This window comes from Apteryx mantelli, chromosome 19, assembly GCF_036417845.1.
Source record: "Apteryx mantelli isolate bAptMan1 chromosome 19, bAptMan1.hap1, whole genome shotgun sequence".
NCBI classification, from domain to species: domain Eukaryota; kingdom Metazoa; phylum Chordata; class Aves; order Apterygiformes; family Apterygidae; genus Apteryx; species Apteryx mantelli.
This window is the reverse complement of record NC_089996.1, coordinates 3,566,924-3,584,286: the sequence shown is the minus strand read 5'-3', so window position 1 is coordinate 3,584,286 and position 17,363 is coordinate 3,566,924. Positions and strand designations below refer to the sequence as shown.

Here is a 17,363-nt window from a genome sequence, read left to right as displayed (position 1 = left end):
CCTTCTCCTGTCGCTTTATGGTTCTATTCAATTACTTTCTTTGATGTAAAAAGTCTGCTTTAAAATAAATAAATAAAAAAACCTATTCCTGTTCTGACTGCTAGTGAACTTCAAAGATGCTGCCAGAATGAGTTCCTACTGCCCCAACAGGCCCTTCGCTGCTTCGCTGCAATATATCCCATTCTCTGTTGGGCTGCAATCGACACCCGAGCATTGCTTTTAGAGGCGTAGAAACAGCACAAATCTGATATGCAGCTGAACTACATCCAAATACATTAAAATAGTAATGCTCATGAAGAATGGGACCCTTTTCCTCCTGCCCTTAGAAGAAGCCAAAGCTAGAGATAACAGTAAGTAAAAAAAAAAAAAAAAAAAGGAATTATAATTGTTAAGATAAAAGTGGTTGTTTAATTGATACAGTCGTGGGCTCAGGAAATGTCTAAACTGTTCCAATTCATAATATTTGTCTGAATACAAAGATTGTAGCATTTTTGAGCCATTACTTTTCATAGGAAATCTGAGCTGTTCTGCTAATTCTGTTGTTTTCCAACTTGCAGAGATCCTTCCTTTTTCCAAAATCCTGCCAGTGCTCATAAATGCCAAGAAACTGTCTGTGCAGTTGAAGTTTGTCTGTTTGCACAGCCCAGTCCCTCTGTGTTTCATGGAGAATTTCCAAGATCTCCTCCCTTTTTATGTTGTTAGAAAAATACGGGTATTTTACTTTATCCAGCGGTGTTTTTGTAAGTTCATACCACTTTCAGTGGGACAATAAAATACACAGTTCTTGAGAACAGAAGGGGTCTCTTCAGGAATGCCTTTTTGGCCTATAAGCAATAAATAACTAAAACTAAGGTATCATTCCTTACAACTTCCTTGCCACCATTTTCCAAGGTATGGACCTTTTTCTTAATTTCAGTGGTATAAAAATTCTTTGAACTCTTATTACTATTTCACAATAAATTCACTTACCAGTTGGTATCGCTGAGTATGGTCATAACCTCATCCAAAATGGCAGGATCAACTACGTCACTGTAGGTAATCAACATTTCATAAACTTGACTGGCAGTTGTTTTCCTTATCTACAAGAAAGAGGCAGAGAAAGTTTTATTGAAGCATCTGGAGTCCTGTACAGAAGAGCCCAGTGCTATTACTGGTTCCTCATACTGACATGATCATTTTACAGAGGAGACTTTGTAATGCTCAGCCCTCTTGCAAACTATTCTTACCACTGCTAGTGATCTGCTGCAGGACCTAGGGCAAGCGACTTTCATTTCAGTGCCTCAACGAAATTCATGCTGCTACAATAGGTGTGTTTTCACTAAACTTTTGCAGTATTTCAGATGAAGAGGGCAACAGAAATACGGAAGCACTCATTACTACTTTAGAGATAACTCCTGAGGATTATGGCTGAAAATGTGTTCTACCATAATACTTTGAAAGTCTGACAGCACACCGATCTCTTCATTTCAGCTGGAACAAGCTTTTAGCTACAATAACTCAGATATCCTTCAGTAGTTATATCATTTTATTTACACTGAAATAATCATACTCTCTTCTAACATCCCCTCAGACTGAGTCACTATTGTAGTGACAGCACCAATACATTTACAGCGCCGGTAAAGAACAAGCATCACTATTTGACGCTTATCACTCAATATGTACCAGCAGACTAGAAGAAACCCTATTAAGCTACCCGCTTGCAAATTTAAACCATCTTTGAATGTGAACTATTATTTGTCAAAATATCTTTTTCTCATTAGATAGTAGTCTTTGATACATGTTACCTTGCAACTACTCTTCTGCCTTTACAACAAAGTTTGTACTTCTTACTCGAGGCAAAACCATTAAAGTATATAATTGAGTTATTGTCTATAAAAATACATAATTGATTGTGTATTCTTCGTGTGGAGAATTGGGCATTATTAATTTAAAACATTAATATTTTAATTTGAAGCTCAGTTGAAAAACACAAAAACAGCTGGAAACAAAAACTGTAAGTTTATCAGAATAAGTAACTCAGATGATGATAGTAATTTTTGTTACTAAGAGTAATATTACTTATTCTACTTTTAGTATTATTCGTTGTTATTAATTGGAGTTGGAGACCAAAAATGATTTCATGAATTCATGGTTAGCATGAAGAAAGTAACTCTAAAAAAGTTGCTTTAAGAAAGTTGTTGTGATCTCGGAGAGACCATAAACAAGAGTGAGACTACTGTCATCTTCATGCAACTTTAAGCAACTGAGCTGAAGTTCTCCTGCGGGATAAAGCACTGCTAATTTCCATTCCAGGTTGTGTTAAGGCTACCTAAATGACAAGCAATATTAGAGTATTAGCAATTTGCCTCTCCAACCCACTCTGCATACAAAGAGAGCTGCTGACCTGACCTTACAGACAGTCTCTTTAAAAATAGAGAGAGTACAGATGAAATTTAACATATCATGGCTTATAAAAAATAAAAAAGTCAATTATGGATTCAGATGTGTGAACCTGTGCTACTTGTGGGCACTTCCATTCACATTTGTATTGGTTCCAGACTGAAGAAGAAGGGGATGAGGGTCAGAAAAGCACCTTTTTCAAAACATTTGCTTTTCAGATTGGTCCCTCACAACGAATGAATTAAAATGTTTGAGAACAGCCCAACAGGAGCATTCCTTTTCTTGAAATGATTCACTGGGGCAACGTCTGGCTCTAACTTTGGTTGCTGTAGGCCTACAAAAGAGAGAGGTGCCCCAACTCTGGAGAGCAGAAGTGTCAGTAAAACTTAAAAAGTGTGGCGAGATGGACAATGATGTGAGTAAAATTAGTTTTCTGGACCCAGTGTCCAGAAGCAGTTAATTTGCAAGTATTTTTCCAGAGCACTGTTTAGTAGTGATGTTGGTGTATGTACAGAGAAAGCTAACTAGGCTGGTTTCTGAAGTATAATGCATAAAAAGATACTAAATGGAAGACAGCAAAATTACAACAAAAACAAATTCTAATTTCAGTTTTTCAAGACAGCCTGATGATAACCAAAGGAAGATAAAGAAATTAGAGGGTTATTTCTGGAGTAGCAGTGACATTTTAACTTGACTCATCTGTAAAAAACAATATATATCATGTAAAACACCAATAAAGCATGAAATTGAAATAAGCTCTCTGCAGTTTTTAAACTGTGGTATCTTTTTCACCTCCTGCAAAATATTCTTCTTGTAGTAAGTAAACACAACATGAAAATGTTTGGACCCAAAATCGTTAAGTGTCAAACCTTGCTGAGTAGCATAGGATTTTAAACTTAATTCAAAAGCAATGTTAGAATAAACAGTGTTGATCTGTATTGGCCAGACAGACAACCAGGCTATTCCATGTGTTGTCAAAACACTTCAAGACCTCATTGGCTTTTCACGTTGTTTTTACGCACCCGTGCTGTTACTTCTGCCTGCCTTTGCTTTCTCCTACACCACTCGACTACAGATGCAGCTTCAGTGCTGCCCACAGCAGAGCAGATGACAGTGCCCACGTCTTCAGCAGAGCGTCCACGGCTCTTCCAAGGTGAGCCCCTTGAGCAGAGCACAAAAGCCACGCTTGTTCTATGCGTTTGGCCACCAAAGCAGCTGTCAAACTGGGCTCCCAGATCTTGGAAGGAAGCCAGTTTTTGTACAGTCAGCACTGAAAACCTTACCGAGTCAACACAAATTTTAAAGGACTGCAAAACTGTTATTCCGAATAGGAGCTTCCCCTATACATTCATGGTCAGAAGTCATGACTCAGCTGTAGTGCCCTGTTTCAGTTACAAGAAAAAGGTAAACTTCTGATAAACTTCCCTGACAAACAGGACAAATACATTTTTCATGAACCAGAACTACTTGTGTGTTGCTACTATCAGACAGTAATTTATCTGATGGAAGCCTTCAAGCCCTATGCGGTGCACAGATCCTCACTGTGCTGGGTGTTGTGTAAAAGGAACAAATTATTTACCTAAATAATTTCTAATTAAAAACAGTAGGGAAAGAAGGTGTAAAAACACTATGCAGAATAGCCAGGTATTCTGTCGGCATGCAGCAACCTGTTTCAGGTGGCAGCCTGGCAAGGAGACGATTTCAAGTGGCCGGCCTTGAGGGAAAAACAAACAAACAAACAAACAAACAAAAAAACTATTGTATACAAGAATATCTGTTAAAAAGATTGCTGTTTCAATACACTTTCAATTATTTTTTTCATTTTAGAGTATTTTAAATAATACATTTTTGTAATCCAGCAAATCCACTAGGCAATACATCCAATACTTACTAAAGGAAAGGGATGGCAAAGAAGGAGAAACAATTGAAATAAAACTTTCTCTCTCATGTCTCCTTGAAACTGAATCAGGCCACAAAACCTAGGAAGAAACAAGAAGATACAGGTCTTAAGTGATTTTTGGTCATAACTGCATAAGTACATTTTGAGGCTCAGAATAAAGACACATAATAAGGGGGCGGGGGAGCGCTTTGCTGCCCCCAGGAAGTCTCAGTTGATATTGTAAGTAAGTGCTGTGGGAAAGCAAACACTGACGCAAGCATAGTGAACTCTTTAAGGGTTATTGAAGTATACTGAGATGCCACACATCTATGCCAAATACAAATATGATTTTAAAACTACTGACAGGCAGCACCAAAGGCTATGAGCTAAAAATCACACATGAAACAAGCTGTCACACAGACAAAGGCACAGTGTAGGCTTTTATATGATGCAGTAGAGAGTGAAGGACAGATCAGAAATGTGGGTTATTTTTCATTTTAGGCTTTCTTGAACTCAAACTATTGCCAATAAAGAAATGAAATTTAAGTCACATACCAGTGCTTCTAATAGTTATACCTCAATGATTTTGCCAACTACATACATAGAAGTTTCTGCCTATGAACCTTCATTCAGATTTTTGTCTCTTATTCCCAGCCAGTATTATATTTCCATACAATTCTGTTTTGACTTCTCTGCTTTCTGAACTGAGAGTTTTTCCCCTAAAGCCACATTATAATCTTGCCAGTGCTTTCAGCTTTCTACTGCACATACAAGAGCTAATCAATTCTATATATTCTTTAGAGGCACCATTTGAGCCAAGCTCTCCAGAAGCAAAACACAAATGACTCTGTGCATTACTGAGAATGCCAACAACACTGTAGAAGTAGTTAAAACTTTATGACAGCCTTCACATGATTTCACCCCCACCACCCAAAAGAAGTGCATAAAGCTCACACAACCTTATATTACATATATGTTTATGTACTTTTCACTTATATTTCATGTCAAAAGGACCTAGATGTTTTATCTGGGCTGTACTGATACTGAATTTGCTTCACTCCTTACAAGCAGACACAAGATTACTTTATTTCATCAACTCACACTCCAATGCTGGAGCGAAGTTTCCGTATGTCTTTGGATTTTTTGATCTCTTCTTTACAAAGCGTAAATAACTTCATTGCAAATGGATGGCTGAAAAAGAGAAAGAAAAAAAAAAAAAGATGAGAAATAGATTTAAGCAGACTTTCAAACACAGTTAACGATTGTATAAGCTGCCAGATTAACATTCAAGACAGGAACAACGCAACCCAGAGCAGTATATATCCTTCTTCCACACCAGCGCACCCTGCTTCAGCTGGGCCTTCGGCAAAGGCGCAGGCTGGATTTGGCCCTGTGTTACTGGGCCTTTGGACAGAGAAGGGAAGAAATTAGTACCGACTGCTTGCAGTGCCTGTGCGCCGAGGGGTGGACTACGTTTGGCCACGCTCACGCAGGACGCACCCGACAGCCATGTCCTGTTAGTACAACAAAAGCTGCTATGATCAGATATGCTAGACCTGGAATTAAAACAGTCTACAACCAAACAAAAATTATTTAATCTATGCATCACTGTGGTGCCCTGGTGGTTCCCTAAGGTTTTCAACCAAACTTTATATAAATGAAGATGAATGTTGTTCTTAAATACACTACCATTTCACAGCCCTGATTCTTTTAGTGATTCCAGACAACATAATTAAACACAGGGCTTACAGTTCCGTTAAGTGTACGAGTCGTGAAACCATCTTTAAATATAGTCAGCAAGTTCCTTCCCCCTCCCAGTCCGGGAAACGTGATTCTCACAGCTCTTTCCCAGACACTCATACAAACAAAAGTATTGTTAATATATTCCAAGGATCTATTAAAGAGAACTAAAGAGGAAACAGTACTTTTATTTCAGTACCAATCATTTAATCTTTTACTCAATATACACGAAGCAGGAAATCTGAAGTGCCATAGATGCAAACGAAACTATTTCATATTTGTTTAGTAAGCACAATTACTTCTAGACTGCATATTTTTAAAACCTCACTGTATTGTGTATGTAAAGCAGAACGCAAAAATCCTGACATTTATTTTCTGCTACCATGTTACAAAGCTGTGGATATAAACCATTCAAAAAAAAAAAAAGCTGTGCAATGTAATCTGTCGAAAAACAAGGCATTTAAAACAAGAAATTAAGACGTTTGTAGGAATGACAAGATGTTTTGTTAAGTTAATGCACCTTGTTACATAATTTTCCAGACAACACTCAGGGCTCTTTTTTTATTCCTTTAAAAAAAAAAAAGCTCTAAGCAAAATACTAGCTTGGTTAAAACACTGAACAATGAACCATCAAGCTAATGAATGTTGTCTGCTGCATTGCCCAGAAAACCACACAAAAAGAGTAAAATCACCAAGTTTTCAAAGTCTATATCGAGGCTTTATAAGAAAATTTTCAGAGCTGACAGAGGCTTTCAGGACCAAAAAGTCCGAGAAGGGCCAATTTCAAATTCCCCCAGCAGATGCTGCAGGAGCAAAGTCCTCGCCTCCGCCGTTGCCTGCAGCCCCATCAGCACCGTCTGCACCTCTGGAGGAGCGGGGGCCGGGGGGGAAAGCGTGCGCGGACGAGACGGTTCGGAGAAGGACGGCCGCCTGCCTGAGCGTGCCTGCGTGCGCCTAAGGACAGCGGCTCGTCTGGGCAGATGAAGGGAGAGAGTGTCTGCTCTTTCAGTGTGTTTTTCCTTAGCTTGGTGAAATCTCTCCTCCTTCCCCCTCCCCAATTACACAAAGCTATTGTGTAGATAATTACAATACCTGCAATACAAGCCTGGCTTTCAGCACAGAGCAACGGTGATATGGTGAATTAGGTGAGATTTTAAATTGGTTCAGCGGTACGGCCATTGCTGCGAAGCAGAGCAACAAAGAGGCCAACTGGAACGAGAGCATCTGGAAGAGATTTCGTACGTGGAAACTCATGTGCAGCATTTTGGGTTTAAAACAGCCCCACTTTCCTTTCTGTCATTTGCCAATTGCACATTTGCAATAACTAAAGCTAACCTACATGTGATCTCAAATGGCTCAAACAGCCTGGCCTCTCCAAAGGAAATTGAGAAAATTCCTTCTCCTGTGTGGGCACGATGCCAGCAGAAACAGAGACAGCGGCTGGGGAAAAGGGATCAGTCGAAAGGCTTTCCATTATGTAAATTGGGCACACGTGTTGCCGCAAAAAGGTTGGTGCCCCCTTGCTCTTTAACGTGAACTGGCTTCGACAGGATCAACCCTGACATCACCTGGGGTGGTCCTGAAATCGGAGGACGGCCATCGCTGTGCTCTTTAACACGATGGGGGATGAAGGACTAGCGTTGGAATTACTGAGAAGAATCAACAGAAGCACGTAGTACATAGAAATCATTAGTCTGAGATCAGTGGGGACACACACTAACTTAGGACGCTTTATGTGACCTTCAGGAAAACTATGATACCTATACAATGCAGGAAGCCTTCTGCTGAATATATAATGCAAATACACCCAAGTAGAGAAACACCACTTGTGCTTACGACAAAGTGCATTATATCCTGAATTATCATTCAAAGGCTGTTCTGTTCACGTTTACGTGGTACCGAATATTAGGCCAATCTCAGCGCACTTTCTCAGCCAGTAGCGACGTATCGAGCTTCCAGGCAGACCGGGGATTATTCACTCGTGCGGGGAGGACCTATGGCTTCAGCAGCACGACTCCTGCAAGCGAGGCAGCTGCGAGCAGAAAATAACACTTCACGTCCAGTTTTGCAAGCCACTTCAATTCACCCTGCGTTACTCTCCCCACCCGCCGTCCCGCTACGAGCGGGGAGCTGACAGTTACCAGCCTCTTGTAAGAGCCGCCACGGGTGAGTCTGCAAAACGCCCAACCTGCAAAGCTTCGGCTCTCACAGCCCTTCGCAAGTCCCCTGCCCTCGGCCTCCAGCAGCGGCTCCTGCTCCCATTAATGGTCCACACGGTGTTATGAATATGGCTCTGCAAATTCGCAGTGCACACTGAGCTGAAATCACGGCTTTCGGGGTAGTGCTACCACAAAGCAGCAATTCCTGTTCAGTTGGAAACTACTCCTGCAGCTGAAGGGAGAGGGAAACTCATGGTGGACATGTGGGTTTATGCCAGCTTAGCACGAGTGGGAAAGGACGGCTGAAAATTGGCACGCAGAGCTTTTCTCTCCATACTACAGATTCAAACTAGGCCATACACCACAAGGAAAGGTGCCTCCGATCGCCTTTTGATTACCTATGGGATACGAAAGTTGAGCCATTTCAAACCCCAGTGGGTAGGTATCTACCCTCCCGTTCGCTTCCCTGCTGGCAAGTTCAGCAGAGCCCTGACGGAGAAACGAACCAAGCACGACAAACGAATGTCACTTTAAACACAAGCGTTCACTCTACAGCAAGGGAGGAGAAACCTCCAACAGTCGTCTTGTCCTCCTGTACGCAGATTATCACAAAACTAATGACACCAAGAATCGCAAAAGCACTGAAATTCATCCGCAGCACTGTGCGGGAAATACAAAGCTCTTCTGAACTTGGCTTTAGGAGCTGCAGCGCTGAAGAGGCAGGAAAATGCACCACAAGCTACACCTCCATGCGGCAGGAGTGACACCCTGTGGCAATCTGCACAAACGGTCACCCCGAGCTCCTAGTGAGTGTCAGACTAATTCAGTCCATAGTCATTAATCCTGGTTAAATTAATCAGTTTAGGACATTACCTGCTCTGGAGAGCTAATGTTTTATTAGAAAAAGAAGTCCAGTATAGTGCACAATACCCACTTTAAACTTCAAAATTAATTTGCAAATATTCCTTTTTATAACTTAACAGTTAACTATTAAGCAGTGGGTGTAGGCGCAATCCCAATGTTGGACATGCTACAGTTGAAGTTCCCTGGCTAAAACTCCATGTAGCACAATATGCAAAAAAATGAGGGGGAGGGAAGAAATGGGAGCCAAACACCCCAAGGAATGCTAGTGTTTCATTCCCAGCTTCTTGGAAAAGCTTTTCATTTGCTGTACAACAAGAAGTGAACTGCAGAAATGAAGCAACAGGAAATTTGTTCACCAGCAGTACGACTGTATTTTCTAAACACCCGCCCCTCTCGTTACAGGCACACTTTACAGAAACGTAGCCATAACCGCACACACGTACGGCCTTTTCGTGCTCCCAAGCAGAGCGCCTCAATTTTCTGGGCCATTCCACATTGTGTGTCTACATTTTTAAGGCATAGTTCTTTGAAAAGGGGGTAAATGATCCCACTCCAGAAACCAGGCCCAAAAGTCACACGCGCCCGCGTTCTCCTAAGCAAAAAGAAGTAGATGCCACCCAGCAGGGAGGTCTGGCAGCACTCACAGCCAGGGTCAGCATTTAACCACCTCCTAGCTACACCCAAGCAGGAAAACGCAAGCGTTGCACTAAGTGCGCTCCCGGGCTCACCCGTGTGAACGCTGTGCCGTGTTCGGCTGGCCGGCACAGAGGCCCCGGAGCGCAGCAGTCCCAGTGCTCCCGGCTCCCTCGGCCCTTGGGAGGGCGCACAGGAACCCCCTCACAGGTACGGCTCTTGGCTGTAAGACACCTGTGCTGCCAACTAACCGTTGCACACAGGAACTAAATTCTGGAATGCTTTCTAGCTATCGCAAAGCTTTCCAAAGCACCGTTTGAAAGTAAACCTTCCAGAGTCTCTCTATGTCAGTTAGTTTTGCACCACGCGCCCTTCATGCCCATGTCATTCCCTTGCCATGAGAACGAACCTCTGGGCTCCCTAAATAATTTTTCCTCTTCTTTTTTGGTTTCATGATCAAACTGGAAAGAAATTGATTTAGATCAACTTCAAAATCTTTACTACTCTGCCCACCTTTACAGAACAAAACAGTTTTTCCCCCCTTCCACAATTTTTTTTTTTAGGCTTTTTTGATAAAGCATCACCATGGCACCACAGGGCTGAGCCTGAGTGTCACTTACAGAGCAAATGGGTTTGCCGTAACGCTACCGCATGCCTTCTGTTCAGTCACCCATGATGTGGGAGACACAGACTCCACCTCGGACTTACATCCATCATCTCTCAAATTCCCCAGCAGTAAAGACTGGAGCCTATATGTTCCAGATCATGGCCACAATTACCAAATCAAAAAAGTCATATTCATTCTATTGATGAATATTTAATAACTAATTTTAAAGTCCCATTCAAAAAGGGACTGCCAAGGTTGACCTAAGAGAGATTATCTAAATACACACTTGACAACAAGAGTAGAATCAATTAAAACTCTCAGACTGATAAAAACTTTTCAGATGCATCTGCTGTGAGCAATTCTAGAATTAACAGATTCCAAATTCACTATTTCCGCTGGCAGAATACATGTTGTACAGTTCTGCAAATATCTGTAGATGTGCCAAGATGCTGCTTGTGAGGCTTTGTGGAACATGTTTTCATCTTTCTGAAATTAAAATCATTCTCTTCTGAAACATCTGCAAAAAAACACTATTTCATACTGGAATATTTTATTCATGTTTATCCATTCCTGAACTAAATACTTCACAGAATACAGAACTTGGAAAAGCTGGGACATGTCTTTTTTATTATTCTTATTAGAATCTTAATTAACTTCTTTGGAGATAATTCACATTAACAAAAGCAGTAGGATTTTGGAAGCAATAGCTCATAGGCATACTATTTTGCAGCATTACAACAGGATACTACCATTGAAAAAGACTCACAGTACAATGAAGAATGTACTCCAAAAAGTGCATTTAGGAGACTAGTAGTAGACAACAGCTAAATGGATCTGAACATGGCCCAAGTCTACATGTCAGTTGAATTTAATTAATTTACTAGTCATTAAGCAATGAACCAATAACCGACTTCTACGCTGAGGTGAGAGTCAAAAGATTTTGTCACGACATTTTTAAGGCTATCGGGTCCAGAATTTATCTTGGCTGTCCCACTGAACTGTTGCAGCTTCAAGAAAATTAAAACAAAATTTTATATCCACATACACACACACACTTACCATAGAGTCTTTTGTACCCACATCTATAGCAACATTCAGCAGCACTCAGTGTAAGATTTAAGAGGCCTGTTGCATATTGGAAAATAAACAAAAAAACTTCCAGCAACTTACTTCCCCTGCGTGGTAAAGATATCAAAACAGCCATTGGCTAGCATTTGGTCCAGCATTGTCAGGAGAGGCACAGACACCCTGATGAAAGAAAACAGTTTAACAATGTAAATAAACTTCTTGGCATACACGTATACGCTACTTTTAATTAGACTCAACGAAAGAAACTTCCTGTCTACCTACATATATTTAAATTAGACCTCTAATTTACACAGAGGAGGGTTGCTCAGTAACTTCTGTGTGTTGGCTAAATCATCCTAGTTGGCTGAGAGGGGGACATACCATTACAGCCAAAAGGAAAAAACCTAATTAACAGCATGCCTGGTTTAAACTTGCAGTGTCCTGAAAACACAGTTAAAAGTGGTAGAAAATATGAATTTATTTTCTAGTATCTGAGCAACATATTCCACTAAATGCACTAGAAGTTGCAAAACCTCACTGCAGATAATTACCAAATGAACCAACACACAACGTGGCAGCTGGAATGGCTAAGGTCATGTTTTCTATTTCAAAGGCTGAGTCAAAGGAAAAAATTTAATAAAATAAAATTGAAATTCTGTTAACAGGGGTTTTTTTCCCCCCGAGAAATATTTTCTGTTTTACACACATTTGGTAAGTGAGGCTTAGAGAAATAAATCTCACTAGGCAAAATGAGTCACCTTTAAAGAACATTCACATGAGAATTAGGCTTCAAGCATCTATGAAGAAGCATTACCTAAATGAAATGCAGACTGGACTGCCCTGAGAAATGTACAGTAATACGTAATCCCCAATACTGCATTAAATAAAATACTGGTGCTTATCACATTGTGCCCACAGTAAATGGGAAATATTCTACCATCATTCCTTTGTTATTCAAAGGTACCCAACAAACTGTATTAAAGCAAGGGTGTGTGGTTCAGGCATCCTTTGGCTTGGCACATTGAGAAAGATTTGTTCCATATATCTGACTTCAGATAGTCCCTCTATTAAAGAAATCAAAGCAAAACAAGATTATTACCGGTCATTCCGCAAGTTGTCCTCGAAGACCTTCAGTAACGTCTCGCAAAAACTCTCCATAGCACTGGAATCGTTCTGGATTTTCTTCATATAGTCGAAAAGGCTCTGGGCAGAGTATCTGAGCTACAACAGAAGGAACCCAAATGAAGGCGCAGGCAGGACACCCCGGCGTGGCTCCAGTACGCACAAACATCCACAAACGACACCCAATTACGCTCATCCCGCACTGCCCGAGCTGCACACCTGGCACTAGGTAAAGATACTTTTCCAATAGCTGCTGAGTGTACACAGTTGGTATCAACATTTGACAGGAAAATGGCTATTTTACTTTCCACTATTAAACCTTTTTCAAGGTGGGTGTTTTTTTTTTTCCGTTTTAAGTTTTGCCACTGTAGCAAAAAAGACCACATTAAAGATTCATTATTTTCTTTCTTTCAAAATAAAACAACTCCAAACCACTATTAGCATTCTACTTTGCTTTAAATAATAATATTGTTATGGCTGTGAAAGTTAAAGAGTATAAAAGAAGTGCAAGAGGTAATATTTATTAAACAAACTGACGTAATTGCATAATGCGGGCAAGCTCTCGGGCATGTGGTGTTTCCATCAGGCCGCACAAACCAGCAGTAAACTCAGGTTAAAAGTCAGAAACACCTCAGAAATAATGACTCTTGGTTTAACTTTATTATGTTAGTCAGCTATGTTAAAAAAAGATGTCAGAAAGAGCTTTAGTGCCTATGTTGCAGGTTCAGCTGGAAGCAGCCCAGCTGGGTTGAGCTAGCTGATGCGCAGCTCTAACAGCAACCTTCACCGCACAACCTTCTGCTGCTGTTGCCCCAGCTTTCCCGGACCGTGAGAGGTGTAGATGGGGCAAATGAATTTTCAGGTATGAACTTCCTTCAGTGCTGGTTGCAAGTGTCCAATAATTCTCTGGGGGGGCCGTAAGCAATAAGTAAGCCTATTCCATTAGTGGAGGTTTTCTTTTTGAAGTTCACACGTGGCATTTTGACAGCTCAGTCAAAGATACAATCAATTCCCCCCGAAGAAAGACCCATTCACCATGAACAAAATTTTAGATTGGTAAAACAAGTGTCACAAATGTCTTCCTCAAAGAAAATACAGAGGGATCTCAGTTTTAACATTTTGCCTAATAAAAACTTTGTGTCAGCAGCATTTATGAGGGCAAAGAGCAATGAACACCTTAGCCTTCAATCAAAACACAGAACTGGTTTTCAAAAGCTTTAGCCTACTTATAAATAACACTTCACAGCAATTCATTCTACATGGTTAATAGCACAGTACGCTATTTTAACAATTTTGGGCAATGCCGAAGCAGAAACACTTCTTTAAATAGTCAAGCAGTTTAAATAGATTATTTGGATAGTCTGAATTTCAAAACAATAGTCAAGCCTCAGTAAAAATCATTTAAACATTTGTAAACGCCAGCTATACTGAAACGAAATACTGAATTGAACTAAGTGCGGTTCTTTCACGTGACAAAAGTAATTTTGGTATGTTTCTCTGTATGCTGAACATAAGCTGTATCCTTACGCTTGAAGGTCTTCATAGGATATACAATTAAAAGGAAGAGAGACTAAGTAATGCTTAATTATGCTTAATTATTTTATACTACCTTTTAAAACAACATACGCATTTAAGACCATTACAAATAACAAAGAAACATTTTGTCTTAATATCAGCACAGATCAATTATAAACAGAAGATTACGCCCACATCAGGTCTCAGGAAAAGACCTTAGAATGTTTATGTTTAATCCTACATCTTTCTGCCCCATTTCTCCTGACTTTTACACTCATTTGCAGTTCTCATGCTATTTTCTGAAGAAGGCTTAATTCGTCAGTGCTTTTCCTGCAGATTCAAATGATTAAAAAGGCAAGAATGGGCATGAAAGGAACAGGCGAGCATACATCTCATTCTACGCACAGGGTGTACTCCAGAGCAAGCTGTGCAAAAGCAAGACAAAGTAGCAAGATAATGGGAAAAACTGTATAACGAAGACAGTGTTTCTTCATTAGCAAGTAATGAGACTATATTAAAGTAACCTAGGGATGTGAATCTTACTGCGCTGCACACTATAAAAATTTTGAGCTTTGTTGTAAAACTGGGCATGAAAAGAGACTGTGTGAAAATCTCTTACCACTGTGCTACTGTCTCCCAACTCCTAGCTCATCTACCATTAAAAATGATAAAGATCAGAGCTTTCTAGTAATACCGATGGAATGTGGGGCAAAAGTGTTAATAAAAAAAAAATTAAAAAATAATCTTTATGACTGCAAGATAAAGAATCCTCTGTGCCCTTCAAAACATATGGGATTCCACATTGCTTTTTCTACTTGGAGAAGTGGATTTAGTCTTATTAACTTTCAAAAACAGCCTTACCCAAGAAAGCAACCAAATCGGAAGGCTCTACCAGAGAACAGTGTCATTTTTCCGGGTGGACCCACATAGTTGCTCAGCAGATTTAAAACCAGGACATTTTTTAAATAGCCAGCACAGACCCTACAAACATTACAGGAACAAACTCTAACACAAGATAACACAAGATAAACAGGTTAAATCCATATTTCTTCTTCAGGTGAACACTCCCTTTTCTCCCAAATAACATATGAGGATAGTATAGGAGCTATAACCTTAAACCACTTATATTTGCAGAGAAGAACATTTCCAAATTTTTTCCCCATCTATGCAAGAACACCGAATTCACACTTTATCAAACGTGTGACATTTACCTTTCCCTGGGGTTGCATGAGGACTGGGAAAGGAAATTAGGAGGTTAATGGGTTGGAACTTGGACAGCTTTGGATAAGAATCTGAGAGGAGGCCTGAGAGTGACCTTGTTCTTATTAAACAGTAAAAACAGGGTTTGCCAAGGCTTGAATCATTTAAGGTACATCAGTGACAGGCAATACACGGTATGGGGAACAGCGTTCAAAGGGGCCCGAACCTCCTGAGAAAACATGAATGAGACCCTTAAGAAGTGCAGCAAGGGGTAAATGCAATTATATCTCCAGACAGGTGCATGCCATATAAATAACGTGTCTAAACAAACCTTCATAAAATTATTTCCTAGTCAGCTTGTTGCAAAATTGAAGTACAATACTGCCACAATACATTCAGATAGGAGTCTCAAGGCAGCAGCTGGTACTGATATGCCCAAAAGAAAATTAGCTGAGGCATCCGATTTGTAACAAAAGCATTCAAAACTTCTGCTACCTGTCAGCTATAAATACGTTCAGTCCACATAGAGACTCCAATTCTTGCTTTGCAACACTATCTTGGACAGACCTGATAAAACAATGAGTGAGGCAAGATGGGAAAGGAAGAGACTGTACCAGAGATGGTCAGTAGACCAACGTACCCTGATGGTCATCAGTCTTGCATCTAACCACAGTCTCCTCAGAGCCCTTGGTATCTTAAGGACCAACAGAAATACATGTTGACTCCAGAACGCAAGGAAGGAGACGAACATTTGCCAAGAAGCCAAAAGCAAGGATAGGAAGAGGAGGAACAGCAGCCCTGCTAGTCTGTGGGAATCATCGTTCGCTGACCCAGAAACTAGCACTACTCCTGTGAAATCTATACTCTAAATGGGAGGAAGTCTACAGGGTTGGGTTTCCACCATTACAAGGCCCAGAACAGCAAAGAGGTCTTAATTAAGTCAATCACTTTCCGAAGTGATCTGACTGAAATCAAGGAAGTTTTGAGACATAATCAGATGAAATAAGTAACTGTTATTAGTGCAGTGTTTGGAGAAGCCTGCAGACACTGCCAGCACCCCTTCTCTCTGCCATGGACGGTACAAAGGGACTGATCCACTCCATCCATCGTGCCCCAAGCTGCAGGATTCAGACAGACACTGTTGCTCAAAAAGATTTCAGCCTTTGGCACCTACCGCACCATAAACAGAAGTCCAGTGAATAACTATTGGAAAAGTCCAAACAAAATGAGCGTTTTTACATATGGATAATTGCTGAAGGCCCCAGTTTTCATAGAAGCATTTCAACAGACGGAGAAAGACCTACTCGCAGAACTGCACCATTCATGTAACACGTGCAGAAAAAAGCACATTAAGGTTATGCTACGCTCAATAAATAACACTGGTTTTGGATCATTTCAAGTCCTGACAAATTTACAGCACTAAAGTGGCAGTAGCCTATTTTCCCAATAACTTTAAAAAATTGCATATAGTTTAAGTTTTAGCACAAGTGAAACCACATCTCCTTTGTTCTACTCACAACGCTCCTTTTAAGGTCAAATCTTTGGAGGCCAATAACTCTAGGTTTCAAGTCAGTGATATTTTACCTAAAGTAGGAATAAAATAATTCCCACCACTTCTTTTTTAAAGAATGCCAGAAATTATTCTCAAATGTATTTTGCTTGCAAACTTGTCAACTGAGATGGTGGGCCTGTTCCTTCAAACCAAATATGCATTAATTTGCATACAATTAGTCACAGTAACTGGATGTTTTAGAACTTTATGTTCTCATTTTTCACATTATCTACGAATGTCCCAACATTTTGATTTATAGTAACTAAAGCAACTGTTCAAAAGTCAGTATTTTCTCCAAACAGTACAGAAAGTCATGAACATATCTGGCAAATGGTAAGTCAGTTCTGAGGAAGGTAAAACATAATTTATTTATCATCCATTTGGCGCATAGATAATGCATGCCATAGGCTTTAATTTTTGTCATGGGACTTAACATATGCATTGATTCATTGGACACATTTGGAATTGGCTACTATAACTTGTTACAGTTCTTTGGCATATCATTCTAGAACAGTTTTATAGGCCTTTAATTCTCAAAATAGGAGGGTTTTTTAAAGATTATACTTAAAATTTCTGTAATATTTTTAATATAATTTTCACTCTTTATGGGGGGGAGGGGAATCACAGGACATTCTGTGATTTAAC

The 17,363-nt window shown here is 40.2% G+C and overlaps 1 protein-coding gene across 2 annotated transcripts in view; it reads right to left on the bottom strand.

Moving 5' to 3' along the window:
- TBCD (tubulin folding cofactor D) overlaps positions 1-17,363 on the bottom strand; it is a 136,215-nt gene that overhangs the window by 4,558 nt on the left and 114,294 nt on the right. For both annotated transcript variants that reach the window (XM_067308544.1, XM_013960865.2), the window contains 5 exons: positions 12,429-12,550; positions 11,432-11,509; positions 5,360-5,449; positions 4,271-4,358; positions 970-1,079 (listed from right to left, as the gene is read on the bottom strand). In XM_067308544.1, coding sequence (XP_067164645.1) covers positions 970-1,079; positions 4,271-4,358; positions 5,360-5,449; positions 11,432-11,509; positions 12,429-12,550 — 488 coding nt within the window. The remainder of the gene's footprint in view (positions 1-969; positions 1,080-4,270; positions 4,359-5,359; positions 5,450-11,431; positions 11,510-12,428; positions 12,551-17,363) is intronic.